We start from the raw sequence: 21,231 nt of genomic DNA on the forward strand, positions 1-21,231 counted from the left end.
GCCGTCTCTCCGAGCAGCCCGGGGGCCCAACCGGCGCCGTCTAAGCCACCATTTGTGGTGGGTGTAGCTATCTGGGTCTTTTTACAGTAAAAGCCGCCTGGCTACCATCGGTAGGAGTTTCCCCGTGCTATTTATGTATATGTGTCTGGCTGTGTCGATAGAAAAAAAACCCAGCGCGGGCTCAGCCCTCCCCGCCCCGCCGCCGGTGTTTACCAGCAACGGGCGTATGTCACTGCCTCAGATGTTTTCCAGCTCGCAAAGTCCCCGCTCTCTGCCGGCTCCACCTCCGGGCCGGGGACCGCCTCTCTTACCCCCCCTCCCTTCTCCTCCTCTTGCCCTCCCATCATATAAAGAAACTTCCCGGTGCCACCGGCCCAGTCACGCTGCGCCCGGTCCCAGCAGCCGCCCCGGCATTCGGCGGCTCCTGCCCGCTCCCGGCGCCGCCACAGAGGTAAGAAGCAGGGATTCCCCTGCCCCCACTCCAGCACCGGGGAGCCCCCTCCGGGACCCGACCAGAGCAACCCGTACGGCGGGACCCGACGGGCCGGGGTGTGTCATGGGGTGGGCATCTCGGCTGGTCCCCGTTTGGGCTTCTCCTGGTGCTGGCAGCACCTCAGCAGCCTCCACACCCCCACCCCCCCACCCCCCTTTTTTTTTTTTTTTGGGGGGGGGGAGGGGAATAATTTGTTTCCCCCCTAATTAAAGGATAATAAGAATACCTGCCCCTTATCTGCTCCCGACGTGAGATGTGCACTGGCCCCGGCACTGCCGATTCCCCCTGCCCTGGGGAGGGTTGTGTGGATGGATGGGTGGACGCACTTTGTGCCCTGTCTAAGGTGTAGGAAAAGACTGTCTGGGGTTTTGTGCAGGTTCCAGTGGGGTCCTGTTCTGTTCCAGAGAGGTTGTGGAATCTCCTTCTCTGGAGAGATTCCAAATCCACCTAGATATTGCAGTCCTGGACAACATACTGTGTATGACTGTGCTTTAGCAGGGGATTTGGACTAGATGATCCCCAGAGGTCCCTTCCAACCCCCACCATGATGGGATTGATTCTGTCACCTGTGGTCTTGGTTGCCCCTCAGACACGTTGTGTCCAGATGAGAAGCTGGAGGACAAGTTAGTGTCCTGGGGGATGCTGTCAGTGAGGAGAGGTGTGAGGGTGCTGCCTCCCATAGGTACCTTTATAAGGACCTCTTAAAGTCTCCTTTGTGGCTAGAAGCAAAGGCTGTGGGTAAGGAATTACTTTTTTGTTATAATCATAGACTCGTTTCGGTTGGAAGAGGTCTTCAAGACTGCCAAGTCCAGCCATTAACCTAGCACTGCCAGGTCACCACTAAACCATGTCTTTCAGCACCACATCTATCTATTAGATGAAAGCCTGGTGGTGGTGAGGGAACCCCACCAAATTAAGCTTTTGGGAGCATTCAAGCACTTTCAGATCTGGGAGATAAACTTGACACCAAATCCCTATCACTGCTGTTGGTGACTTCCTATTAGGGCCTTTCCAGCAGGTGCCCAGCACTTAGGGCTGCACACAGCCAGGGCTCTGTGCTGCTGGCTGCAAGCTCCTGTGTTCCTGGGGACAAGGGTCCCCTGCCAGGCTCCTCTGTAGGTTGGTTGGCGTCTTCCCACTTAGAGGTATTTGCAATCTGTGGAATTGGATGCTACTATATATATGCATGCTGGGAGCAGTTGGGAGGGGGTAGGTATGTGTAGGACATAGCACGTTCCAATGTGTCTTGCTTAAATGAGCTTTTGAAAACTCCTTTGATCTTACAGTTATCTGCTGTATAAATCAGCAATTTGTGTGAATCCCTCCAAATTCTGTGTGTGCTGACACTATGTATGTACCCTGTCAGATGAAAAACATTTTTATGCTCCCCCCCCCCCTTTTTTTTTAAATTTGCTTAGAAAATAACAAAGAAAAATCACCCAGCTCTGGGTAGGACAAGGGCTTTGTTCCTCAAGTCACCCACAGTGCAGATTTCAACACCCCCCCTTGTGTACATTCATGCAAAGCAGTGTCGGGACAGGGGGGAAGTCTGTCAGTCTGCAGCGTGAGTGGTGCCTGGGGAGGTGTGTGGGGGACTGTGCCCAGCTTCCTGAGGCTCTGTACCGTGTTTCCCGGGTCCCCCAGCCCTCCCTTGCACGCAGAAGCTGCCGTTTGGTGTCACACGTGTGGCAGTGGTGGCTGGGGGCCGAAGGTGGGGCTCCGCACGGGGTCTTGTCAGGGCCTGACCTGGGGCTTTTCCTCTCCCCCTCAATTCCGCTCCTCTCTCCTTCCTCTGCAGTTCCCCCGAGAGCTGGTGCTTGGGTGTGTGCGGAGAGGCGGGCTCGGTGAGGCACCCCAAAACCCCCCACCCAAGCTTTTGACACGAGTGGCATGAACTTGGAGGCAGGTGAGTGCGGGATGAACTCGGTGAGCTGTGGCAACGGCAAACTTCGTCAGTGGCTGATCGACCAGATCGACAGCGGCAAGTACCCGGGGCTGGTGTGGGAGAACGATGAGAAGAGCATCTTCCGCATCCCCTGGAAGCACGCGGGCAAGCAGGACTACAACCGGGAGGAAGATGCTGCCCTCTTCAAGGTAGGGCTCAGCCTGGCCTTGGGGCTTGGGGTCATAAGAGGCGTGTCTGGAGGGCTCATCCTCTTTAGCTGGCTCTCCGGGGTGGCCCTGCCTCTTGCCTTGGTGTCTCCTGTGTTTGAGGGTCAAGAGCACACGCCCTTTCCCTCTTCTCCTTGTGGAGCTTGATGCTTGTGGGACTGCAGCACATCTATTTCTTGGATCATTTTCTCCCCTTTCCTGTGTGTCTGCTCAACTTTTTCCTACCTTTCCACGCTGCTTTTTTTGTCAGCCTAAACCTATAGGGAGTAAATTCATGCCCATACAAGCACACGGACGGATGGTGTTTCAAGCATTGTGGATTTGTACCTTGTGCTTGATTCTGCTTTCTTTTCTTTTTTCTTTTTTTTTTTTCCCCCCTCATTCTTTTGATTATCTCAAATGTTTCCAGGCTTGGGCTCTTTTCAAAGGGAAGTTCAGAGAGGGCATTGATAAACCAGACCCCCCTACCTGGAAGACAAGATTAAGGTGCGCTTTGAACAAGAGCAATGACTTTGAAGAGCTGGTGGAGAGAAGCCAGCTGGACATCTCAGATCCTTATAAAGTGTACAGAATAGTGCCAGAAGGAGCTAAAAAAGGTAAAGCATCTCAGATTCCTTGTGTGAGTGTAAATATGTCCCATTTTAAGCAGATGAGGACCAAAATGTGCTTTTCTGGGATGGCCCCACAGTCTTTTTAAGTCTTTGTAAGGAGATAAAATGCAGGGCTCAAGTGCAGCTTGTCCTGATGACTCACAAGGCTGGATCTGTGCGAAGACCACTGGTGTCTGAGTCAGGGTAGTGGAAGGGAGACCTTGCAGGAGATGCAGATGAGTGCCCTGCACATCATTGGAGGAATTGCTCTTATAGTTGGAGCATCCCTACCAGCTCTTTGTAGATAGAACCAAGCAAGTGCCTCATGGCAAAAAATCCTCCATAAATTGCTTACTGGATCTTGGCTTGGAATACAGGGAAGAGCAGAAGTATTTTGAGCTGGATAGTTAGTAACTGCTGCAGGGGGAAGAGCTGGGAGTGAAGATTGCCCAGCCTGCAGCTAGCTGCCTGGCCTCCAAGAAGCTCCTAGTGCCAGGCATGGCCCAGAGAGGGAATTGTGGGTGTACCCACCACTGGGTATGGCTGAGCAACACTCCCTGGGAGACACTGGAGAGCCCAGGAGAATGGACTACCAGGAGTTCTGTCCCAAATCCTGCCCCATTTTAGTCTGCTTGTTCAAAGTCATGTTGTATGGATTTATCTTCAAAGTTGTATGGATTTATCTTCAAAGTTGTATGAATTGGTCAGCTCCACCTGAACATGGGGAGAAACTTTATTGTGAGGGTACGAGCTCCACCTCGCCTGCCTGCCTGACTGCACTCAGGCTGTGCTGAGGGGTTGTGGAGTCTTCTTCTCTGGGGAGATTCCAAACCCACCTGGATATTGCAATCCTGGGCAACCTGCTCTGTGTGACCTTGTTTTAGCAGGGGTCTTGGAGTAGATGATCTCCAGAAGTCCCTTCCAATCCCTACCATGCTGGGGTTCTGTCTTCAGTCTGCCAATTCCAGATTTCCTTATGCTGTGGTTGACATGTATTTTCATCCTTCTGGTGAATGTAGGTGCAAAACAGATCAGCATGGAGGAGCAACCATTAATGATGAACCATTCCTTTCCAATAACATCTCCTTACACTTCACTACCATCTCAGGTACGACATCAGTTGCGCATTTCGCTTGCTACTTGAACACTGAGCAGCAGCATTTTTGTGCTGTGTGCTGTGTCTGTCTTTTCTCTCTGCTTCTCCCTGGGAAGAAACTTTATTACACAAACTGAGAATGCAAGAAGCAGCTTTTGTAATGTCATGTGAGGCCACAGGGAATTTGATTTCCCTGGGTGTTGTTTATCCTTTTTCTGTTGGGCGATAGACCCTGGTGCCCTGCCCTTCTGTTGATGCCAGAGTACATGCACCCAGCAAAGCCTTGCTCTTCTGGGCAGACATTTACCAGTCATGCTTTGACTGCCTTTTGTTATTCCACTCTGCTTATTATTTACACCAGTGGTGAGAAGTTCATTTGAAAGCCTCATTCGCGGTGGTGGCCAAGTGCCATTTGTGTAGCCCGGGCAAAGCTCAGACCTCCATGGGCTTTGTCGGAGAAAATCAAGGAGCTGAGATGTGGAAGCTGATGCCATCCATGCATCACAGTGGGTTTAACAGCTGCTGAGTAAAAGAATTATCTTGTTAAATTGAATAGGTACCAAACTACATGGTGCCCCACGAACGGAACTGGAGGGAGTTTGCCCCGGAGCAGCCACATCCTGACATTCCCTACCAGTGTGCCAGTGTCCCCTTTGCAGCTCGCAGCCATCACTGGCAAGGACCTGGCTGTGAAAACGGTAAGATGCTCCTGTTTAGGATTGCTTGTTGAGGTGGGTCACCTGGAAGTACAGCAGATTTCAGGCTGCTGCTTTGTGGCTTTGATGTGAATTAGCAGAAGTGGCTGGAGATGGGTGCTGGGCTCCCGTCTGGGAGAGCCATGGGGATCGTGGCAAGAGCTTTTGCCCTCAAGGCTCTTGCTTTGCCACTGTACATGTGGTGTGTGGGCTGCTCAGTCCTCTGAGCTGACACAAGTCAGCCCCCAAAAGTTGTCTGCTGTCTCCAAAGCCCTGAGAACCAACCCCCCTCCAAAACCCCAAATGGGAACATGTGTTTAGCTTTGCTTTCTGGTTTTGGACCTTCTGAGGCACACATCAGTGAGGTTTTCCCTCCAGCCTTGTGGCTTAGAATGGCATTGTTGTTCCCAGGGCAAAGCTGAAATTAAGTCTTTATTTTAGTGCTGTGGCAATGGGACAACTTGTCATGGATTGAGTCTCTCTTGGGGCTGGTACAGCAGAGACAGAATAAAGGGATGTTCCCTTCCCTGAAGAACTCCAAGTACCAGAGCCTGACATAATCGTGGCTTTCCAAGCTCAGCATCCTTAGGAAAAAAAAGCCTGAATTGTGAAAACTGCCAATGCTGAACTCTGCAGGGGATGAAATATGAGAGAAAGGGAAACATGTGCTGTAGAGCCTTGCAGGATAACTCACCTGATGACACAGGCATTTGCTTTGTGAGAAGCAGCAGCTGGCTCAGAAGGGCAAGAAGGGATGGAAAGGGAGAAGGAACTTCTAAGAGCAGATACTACATTTTCAGAGGACAGCTCTGTAGAGATTTCAGTCCGGAGAAGTCTTTGGCTCTGCTAAAAAGTAAATGCTCAGTGCAGGGCAACTTTTGCTGACAGAAAACATCCCAGAATCCCAGCATAGTGGGTATTAGAGGAGATCTCTGGAGATCACCTAGTCCAACCCCACTGCTGATGCGGAGTTGCCCAGAGCAGGTTGCACAGGATCACAATGTCTAGGCAGGCTTGAAATGTCTCCAGAGAAGGAGACTCCACAACCTCTCTCTGGGCAGCTTGGCCTAGTGCTCTGGTACACTCACAGGAAAGAAGTTTTTCTTTCATGTTAAGACGGAACCTCCTGTGCCCATTGCCCCTTCATCTGTCACTGGGCATCACTGGAAGGAGTTTGGCCCCATCCTCTTGTCCCCTGATCAGTATTGAGAAGATGTCCTCTCAGTCTATTCTTTTCTAAACAGCCCCAGGTCTCAGCCTTTCCTCTTCAGAGAGATGCTCCAGTGCCCTCAGCATCTTTGCAAGTCTCCACTAGATCTTAAACAGCTGAGCTATTTGCTAATGAGAAATGGAGGTGGCAAGCTGAATGAGCTGTGCGCTGAGGTACATCCTGTGCAGCAGTTACACACACATTTTCTGCATTTGGAGGCAGTTGTTAGTGGCTGGCTTTGAGTTTCTCATTAAAAGTGTCAAGACTTGTGGCTAGTTTGTATCCACATTGCTCCAGCTCCTGGTTCCTACCACTGGGGAAAGGCAGTGTTTGTTTATCTGCAAGTCATTCCCATCATCCTCCAAACAGAGGAAAACATCTCCTGATATAATTCACCTACTGAAAGGCATCTCTTGGATGAGTCTAAGAATAATCCTAGTAGTAAAGCCCTAATAATCTCCTGCTGCACAAATTCCTTTACCTATCCTTTAAGCAGTGTTAATTCCAGCTTTATTCTTCTACCTGACACTAGTAAAATCTCTTATATGGGACTGATTGGTTTAAGCAGGCAGCTCCTGAGAGCACTGTAGTTGAAAATGTAAATCAACTCTGTAATGGAACAATATGTTGGGTAAGGAAAAAGGACCAAGGGGAATACTGACATGCTAAAGGGGTATTTTGTGCAGACCCAAATGAAAATCCATCCCAAACAATGGGAGATCCAGAGAGCTCAGCAGAGCTGACATACCTGGAAAAGCAGGGAAAGAGCATCTTTTTAAGAGGAAAGGGGGGAAGAGAGAGAGAGAGAGTTGCTGGTGGGGCCCAGACAAACTCGCTCGTGTGATCTCTGCCCCAGCTTTTCTTTAGGATTCAGGCAACTGTTACTGACTTTTGTTTGTGAAAACAGGTTGTCAGGTGACAGGAACCTTTTATGCTTGTGCCCCTCCTGAGTCCCAGACTCCTGGCATCCCGATCGAGCCAAGCATAAGGTCCGGTGAAGCTCTCGCCCTGTCAGGTAAGGTCCAAGCCTCTCCAGGCTTTCTGCAGAGCATGAAAACAGGCTCTGGCTTCTGACTTGTCCTGACACCGTCTCTTCTTTCTGATGAAAAGAGAAAAAGAAGGAAAAACAAAAGAAACCTTTTCAATTAATTAATTTTGGCAAATAGAATAGAATAGAATAGAATAGAATAGAATAGAATAGAATAGAATAGAATAGACCAGACCAGACCAGACCAGACCAGACCAGACCAGGCTGGAAGAGACCTTCAGGATTGTTGCGTCCAACCCATCATCCAACACCACCTAATCAACTAAACCATGCAACCAGTCACCCCATCAAGCCTCCTCCTAAACACCTCCAATGATGACAACTCCACCACCTCCCCAGGCAGCCCATTACCAATGGGGTTGCTTTTGCCTCCCTTTTCTGGGATACTTAGATGCGTGTAGCCCCAGCTCAAAGTGATGAAAGTGGTTAAAGTTGGGAAGTGCTTTGCTGGCTCACAGTGTCAGTGCTGGGTTTCTTCAGTGAGCCACCAAATGAGGGGAGCTTGGATATTTTGGGGGAGCTCAGTGACTTTTAGTTCAGTATTTCATTTGGTAGGAGCCCCCAAACCCCAGTCTCACCTGGGCACCTTGCTACATTTCTCCTTGTGCCACCTAATTAATGATTCCTGGTGAAAATAAGGTGTTTGGGAAAGGGAAGGGAAGATATTTCATCCAGGTTTGCAGACATCTGGATGCTGAGGAACTTCCTGAATAAAATCTGGGCGATGGTGTAGGAATGGGCTTGTCACAGCAATAATGGATCAACCCGTAGCATGGTACTGAGCAGGTGTCTTGAGCAGGGTTGTTCTCCTGAACCAGGGTCTGTATCTCTATGTGTGTCTCTGTGTTTATATGTAGAAGCACACTTCATACACACAGATACTATATTTCTATCTATTCAGTGCAGTGTGATTTTCAGGGGTCAGCCAAGTTGACCAAGTAGCCATTTGAGAGTCAGGCTGGGGACTTGAGGTACATCCCTGCTGGAGCTGGAGCCAGCAGTTGCTTCTCTTCAGTGTAAGCTTGCAGATCCCCTCTGCAGAAACCTTTTATGCAAAATCTGGGGAGAAACAGCTACTTCCTGATTAAATCTGAGGAAGTAAACTGAGCTGTGGGTTTAATTGTAATGTGACCTGAGAAAATATGACCAGCAACAACTTGTCTTGTGCAGACTTTTCCTTTTAAAGGGAAACATGAAGTCTGCAGGGTGTTAGTGCCTACAAAATTCCCACATCAGTAGCCTTTAGATTAAATGAGAGGGCATTAATTCCACTGTGTCTCAAAAGGTTTAGTATTTGTATGATTTATGCAATTTTGGCTGTTGTGAGCCTGTCTTCTGGGTGGTGGTGACTACCAGGCTCAGAAATCTCTTTCAGGCTTGCCTGCTGGTCCTAGCATAGCTCTGAAACATAAAGTGTTCAGCCTGATGTATCACAGTGGTGCTTTTTATTTTGCCTTCTTGTAGATGGTCGACTCCACATCTGCTTGTATTACCGTGAAATACTGGTCAAGGAGGTGACAACTTCTAGTCCTGAAGGTTGCAGAATATCCCACGGCCAAAGTTATGAGGTCAGCAGCCTGGAGCAAGTAATCTTCCCTTATCCAGAGGAAAATGGCCAGAGGAAGAACATAGAAAAACTACTGAGCCACTTGGAACGAGGAGTAATACTGTGGATGGCACCTGATGGCCTCTACGCTAAGAGACTTTGCCAAAGCAGGATCTACTGGGATGGGCCTCTGGCACTCTGCAGTGATCGACCCAATAAACTGGAGCGGGACCAAACCTGCAAGCTCTTTGACACTCAGCAGTTTTTGGCAGGTAATTTCCAATAGGCCTTTGGTAGTGTTTCTGGAGGTGTCACCTGGTCACTGTCCACTTCAGCTTTACAGGAGGGCTCTTTCTGTGTAACCTTAGGGTTGGAAGGGACTTCAAGGATCATCCAGTTCCAACCCCAATTCATGGGCAGGGACACCTCACACTACATCAGGTTGCTCACATCCACATCCAGCCTGGCCTTAAAAACCTCCAGGGATGAGGTTTCTACCACCTCCCTGGGCAACCTGTTCCAGTGTCTCACCACCCTCATGGGGAAGGACTTCTTCCTAACATCCAAGCTGAATCTACACATTTCTATTTTTTTCCATCCCCCTAGTCCTATCACTACCTGACACCCTCAAAAGTCCCTCCCCAGCTTTCTTGTAGGCCCCCTTCAGATCCTGGAAGGCCACAATAAGGTCTTCTCAGAGCCTTCTTTACTCCAGACTGAATAGTTCCAACTCTCTCAGTCTGTCATTATAGCAGAGGTGCTCCTCACTTCTTCTGGGCAAGAGCAGTCAAGGGGTTGTTGACTTTTGGATAATCCTGTCAAATTCTGCTCTCCATGCACCTCCAGTGCCCCTGCACAAATAAGCAGGAATGAGCTGATAGTGACACCCAAAATTCCACATCTCTTTAAGAAGCATGAGGAGGAACCTAACAAAAGAGTCTTTCCACAAACTGAGTGTCAGAGAGAAGTGGATCCTGATGCTGGATCTTCTCACAGAAGTCCTAGTTAGGTCTGTACTCATGGTGCTATTGACCCAAATTGAGCCTGAGATCTTGGTCAGAGTATACAAATACCAGCATGAAGTTCAGGTGAAAGCATCTCAGCTTTTGCCAGTGTTTAAATGATATCTTGGAGGTAAAGAGGATTTCACAGCCTCTGGAGTTTTGAGATTTCTTTATACTCTCAGCAAGGAGTTGGTTACCTCTCTAGAGCACTGGGAGAAGGTCTTCACAGGTCTTGATTCACCACAGGCAGTACAGAGTGGGCAAGGACACTGCTCAGGACAGTGTCTTCTCCTTCCAGCCCATGGAAGGAAAGGGCAGAGCCTCAACTCCCCTTCCCAATGCTTCTGAGCTGTTAGAGGGAGGAAAGCTGTCCACCCAGGGAAGCTGGGAGACAGTCATTGTCCCAAAGGACAGCTTGGGCAGCAGGAATACACCTTGGCTCTCTTTTGAGGTTGTAGCATTGCTGTGGGTGATCAGTGTGCATATGACTTGGGGTGTTTTCTCATTAGAAGAGGGCATCAGTGCTGGCATGACTCTCTTGGGACAATAATCCTGTCAAAAACTAAATAAACCCAGCAAACCCAAGCCAACAGCTTTAACATACATTGTATTCCAGGAATGATCATAGAATCAGTCAGGGTTGGAAGGGACCACAAGGATCATCTAGTTCCAGCCCCCCTGCCATGGGCAGGGACACCCCACACTAGATCAGGCTGCCCAGAGCCTCATCCAGCCTGGGCTTAAACACCTCCAGGAATGGGGCCACAACCACCTCCCTGGACAACCCATTCCAGGGCTTCACCACTCTCATGGTGAAGAACTTCTTCCTCACATCCAGCCTGAATCTCCCCACCTCCAGCTTCATTCCATTCCCCCTAGTCCTATCACTACCTGATAACCTGAGAAGTCCTTCCCCAGCCTTCCTGTAGGCCCCCTTCAGATCCTGGAAGGCCACAATTAGGTCACCTCGGAGCCTTCTTTTCTCCATGTTGATGTACCCTCCTAGCAAGATGGTCAGGCAAGAAGGGCATTTAAAGAAATAAATCTCATCCTAGATGTGAGAATTGACAGTTAGAAAGGGGAATTTGTGGTTGGGGTATTGATTTGGACTTCAATCACATGCTACTTTAAAGATGCACAATTCTACTTCTGATCATGGTTTTGGGAAACCCTTTCCCTTTCCTCAGGTGGCTTTTTAAATGTACTCTGGGTTCTTCCAAATGGTTGACAGGAGGTCTCTTTTCAGATGCCTAACTCCAAAGATAAGGCCAGGCAATAGCTATTTTTTGCCTCCTCCTGAGTTGTTTGTGCACCAGTGTGTGTGCAGCTCCAGGTACGTGGTTGCATTGGTGTGTGCAGAGTTAGTTTTGTCAGGTGTTGGTGCTCAGCTAGGTTTGTAAGCTGCTTGCCATGGGCATATTTGAATGTGCTGAGGGCAAAGAATGCAAGCAGTCATGAGGATCCCTGCCTTAGGAAACTGGACCTCCCTCAGAAAGAGTGGCAGGAGATCTCTGCCAGGAGAGAAGACCTTGGACAGTAGAGAAAGGGGCAAGTGTAGAACTGCTGTGGAGCACAGCAATTAGGGCCTCACTCAGCATCTGGACTCTGCAACCTACTCCAGAGCATCAAGGCTTGAGTTGAGCAGCCTGTACTGTTGAGAAGGCTAAACCAGCAATAAATCAGAAAGCAGGTAGATGGTCTCTGGGGAGTAGTAAATGTGGTGAGTTGGGCTGGGTAGAGAGCAGGAGATAGAAGAAGGGAATTTGGGAGCTTAAGGGGAGCAGCCAGAGGAGGTTTGGCTTGGCAGAAAGAGCTGGACCTCAAGTATCAGGGTATGGGAAAGGTTTAGGAAGGTGCATGGGGAGCCCTGTAGTGTTAGAGGATGTTCTTTGGCCTGGAAAGGGAGATGGAGTGAGCAGAAGGGTTTGGAGAAGTGCAAGGTTGACCTTCAGCCTTGATTATTCTACTGGTGGAGAAGAAAAAGGGCTTTCTTCTCCAGGTCTGTGGGGAATTGCTGGGGTCTAATAAAACTGGGGGGAAAGGATAAAAACATGAAACCAGGGTTTTGAGGGAGACTCTGAGGAGCATTGTGCTTCACTCTCTCAGTGGGTTACTTGTTGTTTTAGTCTTACAACTGACCCTTCTGGTAAGACCAGTAATCTCAAGCCAGGGCCAGGACACGTAGGTGGAAGGAACTGCATTCACACCTTGGTCTGCAAAGCTCTGGTTAGAGCAGAAGTGGCAGGGGTGCATTTCAGAAGGAGGTGCATTTTTCATGCCAAGCTTGAAGACTCTTCAGGGGGTGCTTCATGGGAAGACACTGCTTTTCATATGAATTTTGACTGTTTCCAGAAAGCATGAACAGAATGGTCAATGAAAATGAAATCTTTGCCAATCAGCTCTGTGGAAATACTTCACATAATGCAGGCTTTAACAAGGACATTGGATTAGATGCAGATTTCTTTTTTTCTAGAAGGAAATACAGTGTCTAAAATACAACATAGTGGTTGTGGTCTGAGTAGAAGCCTCTTATAAAGATCTCCCCTGCTCTCTGTCATAGGAACCACTTTGACTATTGCAGTAATAATATAACGTGACCTTTTCCCTCTGTGCAAGGATGTGGGCTGGTGAGGGGAACATAGGAGGGCAGCACACTGGCTCAGTGCATGGCTTAAATCAGGTTTTCCATGTTTTGATGCCCCCTCATCAATCATGAGGCACAAGGAGAATGGTGCCTCCACTGCTGTGTCTAGCTTAGGATGAATTCCATGGCTGGCAACACTTTGAGTTTCTGGCTCTACTAAAAGGCTGCTGGCTTCTGTGCAGCTGTTGGGTGTCCACTTGAGCAAGTTCTGGCTCTTACCAATGTCTGCTCTGTGAGGTCCTGCTGTTGAGGCCCAATAAAAATACTGATTGGAGGACATCTTGGTTTGTGCCCATGAACTAACTTGTGAGGCAAAGCAGACAGAAAAAATTGCAGTGCCAGATGGTCTGCGGGAAAGTCTCCAATCTCAGTGGCTTCACCTTGCCTCTTGTCTTTTCCTGACCTCCCTCGTCTTCCTCTGGGGGTCACTTTATCTTCCCCTACTGTGCTCCATGGTCTTCCATTTAGAGCTTAGCCATCCACAAAGTCTTCCTTACCAGCCTGTGCTGGTTTTGGCTGTGAAGGAATTAATCTCTTCATAGCAGCCCATGTGGTGCTGCGGTTTGGATTTGTGATCCAAGGAGTGCTGGTAACACAGGGATGCTGTAGCTAAAGTTTGCACAGCTCAAGGCTTTCTCCATTTCTCACTGTGTGCCCACAGAAGTAGGCTGGGGTAGACATGAGGGTGGGAGAGGACACCAGCTGACCAAAGGGCTATTCTAGACCATATGACCTCATGGTCAGCAGTAAAACATGGGTGGGATTTTCCCAGAGGCTACTGTTGCCTGGGGACTGGCTGGCCATCGGTTGGCTGGTGCTGAGCAATTGCTTTTTTGCATCATTGGTTTATTTTGTTTTTATTTTTTTTGTCTGTCTTTGGGGTCCTTTCTTACCTATTAAACTGTCTATCTCAACCCACAAGCTGTCTCCCTTTTGCCCTTCCAGATCCCTCCCCCAGCCTGCTGCTGGGAGCGAGTGGCTGCATGGTGCTTCCCTGCCCACTGGGGTTAACTCAAATCCCTTTTCTCTCTTCCCAGAGCTGCAAGCTTTTGCTCACCATGGACGTCCACTGCCACGGTACCAGGTTGCTCTGTGCTTTGGGGAGGAATTTCCAGATCCACAGAGGCAGAGGAAACTAATTACAGCCCATGTAAGTAGGACTTCTGCCTTACCTAAAAGAAACATGTTCCTTGGAGGATCTGAATCTGCCAGTAAGGCTTCTCTGCCTTGTGTCGGTAGTGAGGGAGGTAACAAATTCCTGCAAATGCAGCACCATCCAGACTGGGGTTGAATCTCTGGCTCTGACAAGGACTGACTGGTAGCCCTCAGGAGGGCAGAGCACCTTATTTTAGCAGCTTGCCCATGGAGGAGGTAGATGCTCCATCCCTGGAGGCACTCCAGGTCAGGTTGTCTGGGGCTCTGAGCAGCCTGCTCTGGTTGAAGATGTCCCTGCTCACTGCAGGTGGTTAGGCTAGGTGACCTTTAAAGGTCTCTTCCAGCTCAAACCCTTTCATGGTTCTGTCATTCCATTTCCTTTGCTGTCACACCTAAGTCTTGTTGATGATCTCTTGCAAATTGATTCAGAACCTAAAGCTGAAAGGTACCCTGGAAGAGCTGGAGTGTTTTGTTGCCCCAGGCCATATATGCAGCTGTTGGGGCTGCCAGGGTGGTGAAGGATGTGGTGTCTCCACAAGTGCTGCACCTGAAGATGCTCCAGAGTCCTAGCCTGCATATCAGGAACCTCAGCCCTGATGCAGGGGCTACCTGTGCAGCTCTGGGGTTAAGGTAGCTGCAAGCTCCTGGGCTGACTGACCACAGTTCACACTCACTCAGAGCTGGTGTTTCGGGATGCTGCCTGAGAGGGAGTGATGACAGAGACTGAGACCAGGTACTTTCTAAATTGGCTGTACTGGCCCATAAAACCACAAGAGAGGTGATAATGCACACACTAGCATCAGGGCTTAGTTTACTGCATCCTTGGGAAGAAAATTGGTGCCTTTCTGAATTTTCTGGAAGCTCTTTGGTAGCAGCCCTAGGTCAGGCTTTTGTCCTAAGCTGTGGCCTCCCCTTAACTTTCATAGTCACGCTGCTGCATGGCAGTTTCTGGGGTGGAAGGTGGCAAGCTCACAAATCCCTCCCCAGCTGTGCAATGGCTGATTAGAGGTAGCTCTTTATCCTGTCTCTCCTGGAATTCTCTTCCACCCTCATTTTGGCTTTTCATCTTTCCATCTCTCAGTTTCCTATTACTCCTTCTCTATCTTTTAGTCTGGAAGTTTCTCTGTGAACTTGTGCCTCCTGCTCTTTCCAGAACTTTGCTTCCCCCTTACCAGCTGATCCTCAACCTGCTCAGCATGTTGGGCTGTACTGGCTGATGGGCAGGGGAGCTCCACCATCTCACCAAATAGCTATGCCCCAGGAGTTTTCTGGCTCACCTGCCCCACTACCTTCCCATCTTCTCCATGGTGGGATGGGGAGTGTTCAGCTGCCTCTGAATGCTGATGAGAGGAAGGGAAGGGGGATCAGTGAGGGTACTCCCACATGGTGATCCTGTCTGGGTTTCTCCCTTCCCAGAGGTGAGAGCCATGGACTGTATATTTTTTATAAGATCATTTTGGTTGGAAGAGACCTTTAAGATCATTGAGTCCAACCATTAACCCAACACTGCCAGGTCACCACAACACTATGTCCCTCAGCACCGCGTCTACATGACTTTTCAGTCCCTCCAGGAATGGGGGCTTTGGCACTGCCCTGGGAAGCCTGTTCCAGGTCTGGACAACCCTTACAACCCTTTTGGTGAAGAAATTGTTCCTCACATTCCCTCTAAACCTCCCCAGTGCAATTTGAGGTCATTTCTTTTTGACCTATTGCTTGTTACTTAGGAGAACAGCCCAACCCTCATCTCACTCCAACACTTCAGGTAGTTGTTGAGAGTAAGGCTGAGTTTTCCTCCAAAGTGATTCCTGTGGCTTAAGGTAGAGGGGCTGCCTGACTAGCAGGAGAGGGTTGTGGAAAAGAGTTGTCCACAACCTGTCCTTTCCCTGAGAGTAAGGAGAGCTTCAGGTGTTTGTTCTCAGTGTGCAGTTTAAATATTTCCAGTCAAAGCCCAAAGCCCTGAGTGGTTTCTGAAGAGAGAGGAGTGAGGGCAGTGTGAACAGATTCCTCATCAGCTGTTGAATGAACAGAAACAAGAGTAGAGTACAATAGCGTAGCATAGCATAGCATAGCATAGCATAGCATAGAATTGAATTGAATTAACCAGGTTGGAAAAGACCTTTGAGATCACCAAGTCCAACCTATCACCCAACACCATCTAATCAACTAAACCATGGCACCAAGCACCCCATCCAGTCTCATCCTAAACACCTCCAGTGATGGTGACTCCACCACCTCCCTGGGCAGCCCATTCCAATGGCCAGCCTTAGTGTTAGATTGAAGTCATTTGGCAACATATCTCAGTCTACCTGAGGGCTCCAGCATTTTGAGCTTGAGTACTTCACAAGGCAGATGAGACTTCAAGTGCTTTGTCATGCATTTGAGTGGCCATGGAGATGCCTGGCCTGTAGACATCAGTTGTACCCAGGGGCTGGCCAAGGGGCCACAATACATCATTTGTGTCACTGGTATGTGCCTCTTGAAGGAAGGCCATGCTAAGGAGTGTGCTGGCAGCAGAACAAGCAAGGCTTGGCTTGAGACAGAGATTGGTGAGACCACTGGAATAGTTTTCCCATTCTGGGAAGCAGAATGGGTTTGTCCTGCCTTGTTTTGAACTTGTTTTTGAACCAGCTAAGATGAGGAGCATGGAATCCTGTCACATGTCTAATTAACCTTGTTTTGTTTCTGCTCTCAAGGTTGAACCAATGTTTGCCAGGCAGCTGTATTACTTTGCTCAGCAAAACAGTGGACATCTTCTGAGAGGCTATGACTTACCAGAACTTGTGACTAGCCCGGAGGATTATCACAGATCTATTCGCCATTCCTCTATTCAAGAATAAGACCCTCAGGAAGAGGGTCCTTAAAGGCACTGTAAAGATGATGCAGAGTGGAGGAGCAGATCTGGGTTGCAGTTTGGAGACCTACACGGCAGCTGGATGCGTTCAGGGGTCCATGATAGGAAAGTGAACTGGGACAGCCCTTTTTGTATGATACAAACGATGGGTCTTCACTGCTGGGATGCCACATCTCACACAGGTTCCAGCTGTCACAGAGAATAACTCATAACTGACAAAATGATTGCTGTGTTTACATTTGCTTCCCGCTCTCCTGGGGTTCTGAGGACCAATGTGCACCGAAGACTTAAATCCAGAGTTTGTACTGTTGTATTTGCAGGACTATTTATTTTGGATCACTGATCTCAGGGAAGGTACCTACATTTGTGGTGTTCCCAGTCTGAAAGTGTAGCTACTAGATGGTTTATTGAGAGTAGCCAATACACATCCGTGGGTGTAAATTCAGATTCCTAAGCGCGATGCCTGTGTTCTTCTATAGAATATTCCGGTGTATTTTTTCAAACCAGAGCAATTCCTCAAAGACATATTTTTTTAAATGCCTGACTGACATTTGTCCTGATGATGACTTTCATTGCTGCCCCTGTTTCTAGTGGATTACCCTACCCTTTCCCCCATAAAAGCAGTTTCTAAGGTGATGATGCATTTATGGTACTGTGTTAGGAAAAGGGGAACTAGATGATCTCCAGAGATCCCTTCCAACCCCCACCATTCTGTGACTCTGTGATTGTTCAGCTCCTATTATCTGTGGATTTAGTGGGTCAGCCACTAACATTCTAGAGTCCCAAAGAGCAAGTTTAAAAATCAGTTACATTTTTCTTATAATCAAAAGCTACTATGCATTATATATATATATATACACACACACATATATATATCTCACATATATATATATGTATCTCACATATATCATCACATATATATATGTGTGTATCTCACATATATATCAATCACATATATATGTGTATCTCATATATATATCTCTCATATATATGTGTATCTCACATATATATATCTCATATATATATATCATATATATGTGTGTGTGTATATATATATATATAAGTATGTAGGTATGCATTATAATTAAGCTGGGAAGCAGCACAGGAATGGTTCTGCCAGCCCGTTTGTGATGGCACATGCAAGAGCCACATTAAAACAACCACCACTTTTGACTTAGAGCCAGCTCTGCTCTCCATGTGTGCTCGCAGCTTGCTGCCACTGGGATGGAAATGGATGTGAAGGGACAGCTCAAGGAGAGCAGTGTTTGGCCTTCCCTATCAAGGCAGTCAAGGAGATACTTGTTGGAATGTTTCTGCTCAACTGTTCTATAGTGTATAATTGAATAGGATTGGCAGCTTTTAGTGCTAGGGTGCTGTTACAGAGACACAGAGTGAGGTCTGCTGGGAATGTGTATCAGTGAGATTTCCTTCTTGGCCAGCAGATCATTTGGTCTCAGTATCTTTAACTAACTCCAGGAAACCATCTCCCCCTGCTTAACAGACACACTTCACTTGACTTTCTAAATGAGGAAGAAAGAAATGGTACTTGGTCTGGCAGCAGACATGTTCTAGGGACTTTGAGTTTATACATCTTAAAGATGCATACTCCTTTGGGATATGTTATCCCCTTCCTTCTTCACAGTGCCAAGAGGAATTAATAGATCATTTTTACTTGGGTCTTTCTTACTTGAAGCATTTTTCCTGGCTTAAAGATTTTCATGGAGGGGAACCCTCTTTGTTAGACATTAAAAGCACTGCACTAGCTGACCTTCAGAGTGTCTGCATATGTTTCTTCCCTGTGCATCCATTTTACTGAAGGGGACTTTTGCATTTAAACTTATCTGCTACAACAGAAAGATTTTTATGTGGGTTTTGCCCCCCCCCCCCCCCTTTTTTTTCCCCCACCTAGTGGCTGTTTGCTTCATATGCTCATTGCTTCAGCTCACATCCTAGAATAAAGTCCTTATTTCCTACCAACTTGATTTGTATGTGTTTTTCTTGGTAGCAGGGCACACCTAATAGGCTTGGTTCTGCACTGCCAGCTGGCTCAGTCTATGGGGAAATGTTCTTTAAGGCAGAAGTGCAGAGAAAGGTAAAAAGGTAAGGATTTTTTTTTCTTATGCAGATGTTTGTTATTCTACAGTTGGCAGAAAAAGAGAAAATACAGAGTTTTCCATACGGCTGTTGGGTTCCTGGACCATGGATGTTGCAGTAGAGTCCTGCGGCTGGAGATCTGTTGCCACCATGTACACCAGGGCTCTGCCTGGGGCGGGGGACTGGTTGGTGATCCCCTGCCCAGACCAGTGCTTGGGGACCTTCGGAGCCACTGTTCACTGAGCTGGCAGTTGGAGCTGGAGGTGGCAGTTACGGATGGCTGCAGCCTTCAGAGTGCTTTTAAGTGAGAAAAGCTGTGAAAAGGAGGCTAAAAAAGTGAACTGAAAATGTGAACTTAAGAATAGGAATTCATTTTCCTGTTTACTGGAAATTAGAACGCTGAGAAGGGTCCTTGGGTGCAGACAAAGCAAGGTGTGAAAAGTGGTTAAGAGATTTGTGAAGCCTCTGAAGGGAGGAGGGGCATTTTCTCTCGATGCTGACTATTGAGGTGTAGGACCATTTTTGGTTTTGCCATGAGTGCTTAATTGTTTTCCTTGAAGGAGCAGGGTTTAAAGTCAGCAGCTGTGAAGAGGGAGGGAGAAAAGCATCATCTTCACCTTGCCAAACACAACTGGCTTTGTCTGAATACAGACAGATGGGAGGTGAAAGAGTAATTTTAACCCAGCAAAAAGGTTGAGATATTTCTCTTGGAGGGATGGGATGGGGTGGGGGGAAATGGAAGGAATATCAAGCTGTTGTGGAATGTCCTTCCTGGAGAGATTACAAACCCACCTGGGCATTGTGATCCTGGGCAACCTGCTCTGGGTGACCTTGCTTTAGCAGAGGGGCTGGACTTCCAACCCTCATCATGCTGGGATTCTGTACTGTAAATTAGCTTGCACATGAGGACTTTGAAGTTGTACTTGACTTTTCTGCCCATCTTTTGCTGTTCGAAATAACTGATGGATGTATCAAGTGGAAAAAGAAACAAACAGAAACAAACCAAACCAAACAAACAAATAACACAAGAGAAAAACCCTGAAGACATTTTCTGCTTTTAGTGTCTGTTGTGTAGTCGCTACATGAAAGCATTTGAAGTACTTCCTACTTCTGTTAAATTCTGTTTATAGTTTCTGAGGTCTACTTCCTTCCTGTTATGATTTCGGTGGAGTTGTAAATGACGTTTCACTCCCTTCAGCACCAAAGGTGTAGCTAGTGTTTTCTCAGACAACTTCAGGGTGAGATTTGTGTCACTCTTGGTTTCTGTCATTTTAATACGACCATCCTTAACCTGCTTCTTTGAAAGGGTTTCACGGCACACCTCCACAGAGCTGACGTCCCTGCATTCAAAACTGGGTTCTGCTCTATGGTTTTGCCTGCTACTGTAAACTGTATGATCCCTCAAAGGGTTGTAGGTTAACCAGAAAGGAGGAGATGCATTTTAAGCTGAAATACAAGGTAACAGGGTTTGTGGAAAAAACGCAGGATTCACGTGAAAACCCCTGTGACCTTTTAGATGGGTGCTTGCCTGCTGTTTACATCAGCGTTTGTCAGAGCGTGGAGGTGGGGAAACATCACTTGGGTAGAGAGCTTTCAGGAAAGGGTAAAGCATTTTCTCCTCCATGCTCACAGATCATTGTCTAAGTAGAGAGATTGTGAGGGGAAAAAAAACCAACAAACCCCAAAACCCCCAAACCCTCAAAGTCAAGTACTTTGAATCAATAATAGTATTTCCTTTCTCAGGCAGAACTATGTGTCAAGCTTAGCTAGATTCAGATGTTAAGGATTGTCAGGGTGGTTTTTATCCAAACTCCAACCTGGCCAGTAGAAGACTAGGAGTTAATTATTTGCTAGCAAGGGCTTGTGAGTTTGGTCCACTCCAAAGCCAAGCTGCCAGAGCCACATGTCTCAGATCAGTGAGGAAGTAGCTGGTGTACAGCATATCCAAGCACTTATGTTGGCAAGTGCAACCTCGTTGTGTGATGAGATCCACTGCATCCCGCAACCAGCTCCACCGCTATGCTGCAGGCACCAGCTGCCCAAATGCCTGCAAAGTTCTCAGCGCCTTGACGGCACTGAAACATCAGTCCCTGGCTTAGATGTCTCCCAACAATACTCCTTGAACTATAGACTTAAAAATAACTGAGTTCCTGCTGCCCTTTTGGCAACCAGCAAGACAGTAAGGCAATCCTTTGTGCTCAGGTGGAAGCTGAAAAGCAGACCAGCTGGCTAGTGGTTTGATTTTCCACTTTGCACTGGCAGAGTCTGTACTGGAAGCTGGTGTCTGCGTGGTGGTTGTTGGTGGTTGGCAAACAGGCCATAGTCAAGAAAAGGCAGAGCCCAGTCTGTTTTTCTGGCTCTTAGGAGCAGCTTCATGCCTCAGGAGATAATGGAGACAAAATGCAGGAGTTCATTTTGCAGATGTGTGTCCTCCGTATTCCTGGGAAGTGGTTTCATCTTCCACCCTTGGCCTTGCTCTGTTTTGGTTTCATGACCTGCTTCTGCATTCTTGCTTTAGAAATGTCTGAAATCCAAAATATTGTGGATTCTGGTTGGCCTGGCTGCTCACCCCAGCTTTTAATCCATTTCTTGGCCAGGCAGAGAAGATGCCCATGCAGTAGCAACAAAATTACTTACCAGGGGAAGTTCTATGAATGTCCACATGAACCTGGTGAGGTTAGAGCAGATGCATC

At 47.9% G+C, this 21,231-nt stretch overlaps 1 protein-coding gene across 1 annotated transcript; it reads left to right on the plus strand.

Moving 5' to 3' along the window:
• Positions 1-388: 388 nt before the first annotated feature.
• Positions 389-17,299, plus strand: IRF4 (interferon regulatory factor 4). Its single transcript, XM_068162943.1, has 9 exons — positions 389-451; positions 2,292-2,587; positions 3,015-3,201; positions 4,215-4,303; positions 4,848-4,989; positions 7,104-7,211; positions 8,709-9,062; positions 13,476-13,588; positions 16,287-17,299. Exons 2-9 carry the CDS (start codon positions 2,384-2,386, stop codon positions 16,428-16,430), a joined length of 1,341 nt encoding a protein of 446 aa, XP_068019044.1. The 5' UTR covers positions 389-451; positions 2,292-2,383; the 3' UTR covers positions 16,431-17,299.
• Positions 17,300-21,231: the final 3,932 nt, after the last annotated feature.

The sequence above is a fragment of the Melanerpes formicivorus genome, unplaced genomic scaffold (assembly GCF_026170545.1).
Source record: "Melanerpes formicivorus ecotype bairdi unplaced genomic scaffold, bMelFor1.0.p_v2 SCAF_69, whole genome shotgun sequence".
Lineage (NCBI taxonomy): Eukaryota > Metazoa > Chordata > Aves > Piciformes > Picidae > Melanerpes > Melanerpes formicivorus.

What these genes read in the sequence shown, in the direction of transcription:
- IRF4 (XM_068162943.1), top strand. Translation starts at nt 2,384, where the DNA reads ATGAACTTGGAGGCAGGTGAGTGCGGGATGAACTCGGTGAGCTGTGGC. An exon ending in AAGATGCTGCCCTCTTCAAG is followed by an intron (nt 2,588 to 3,014) that starts GTAGGGCTCAGC and finishes AAATGTTTCCAG; the next exon opens with GCTTGGGCTCTTTTCAAAGG. An exon ending in GCCAGAAGGAGCTAAAAAAG is followed by an intron (nt 3,202 to 4,214) that starts GTAAAGCATCTC and finishes TGGTGAATGTAG; the next exon opens with GTGCAAAACAGATCAGCATG.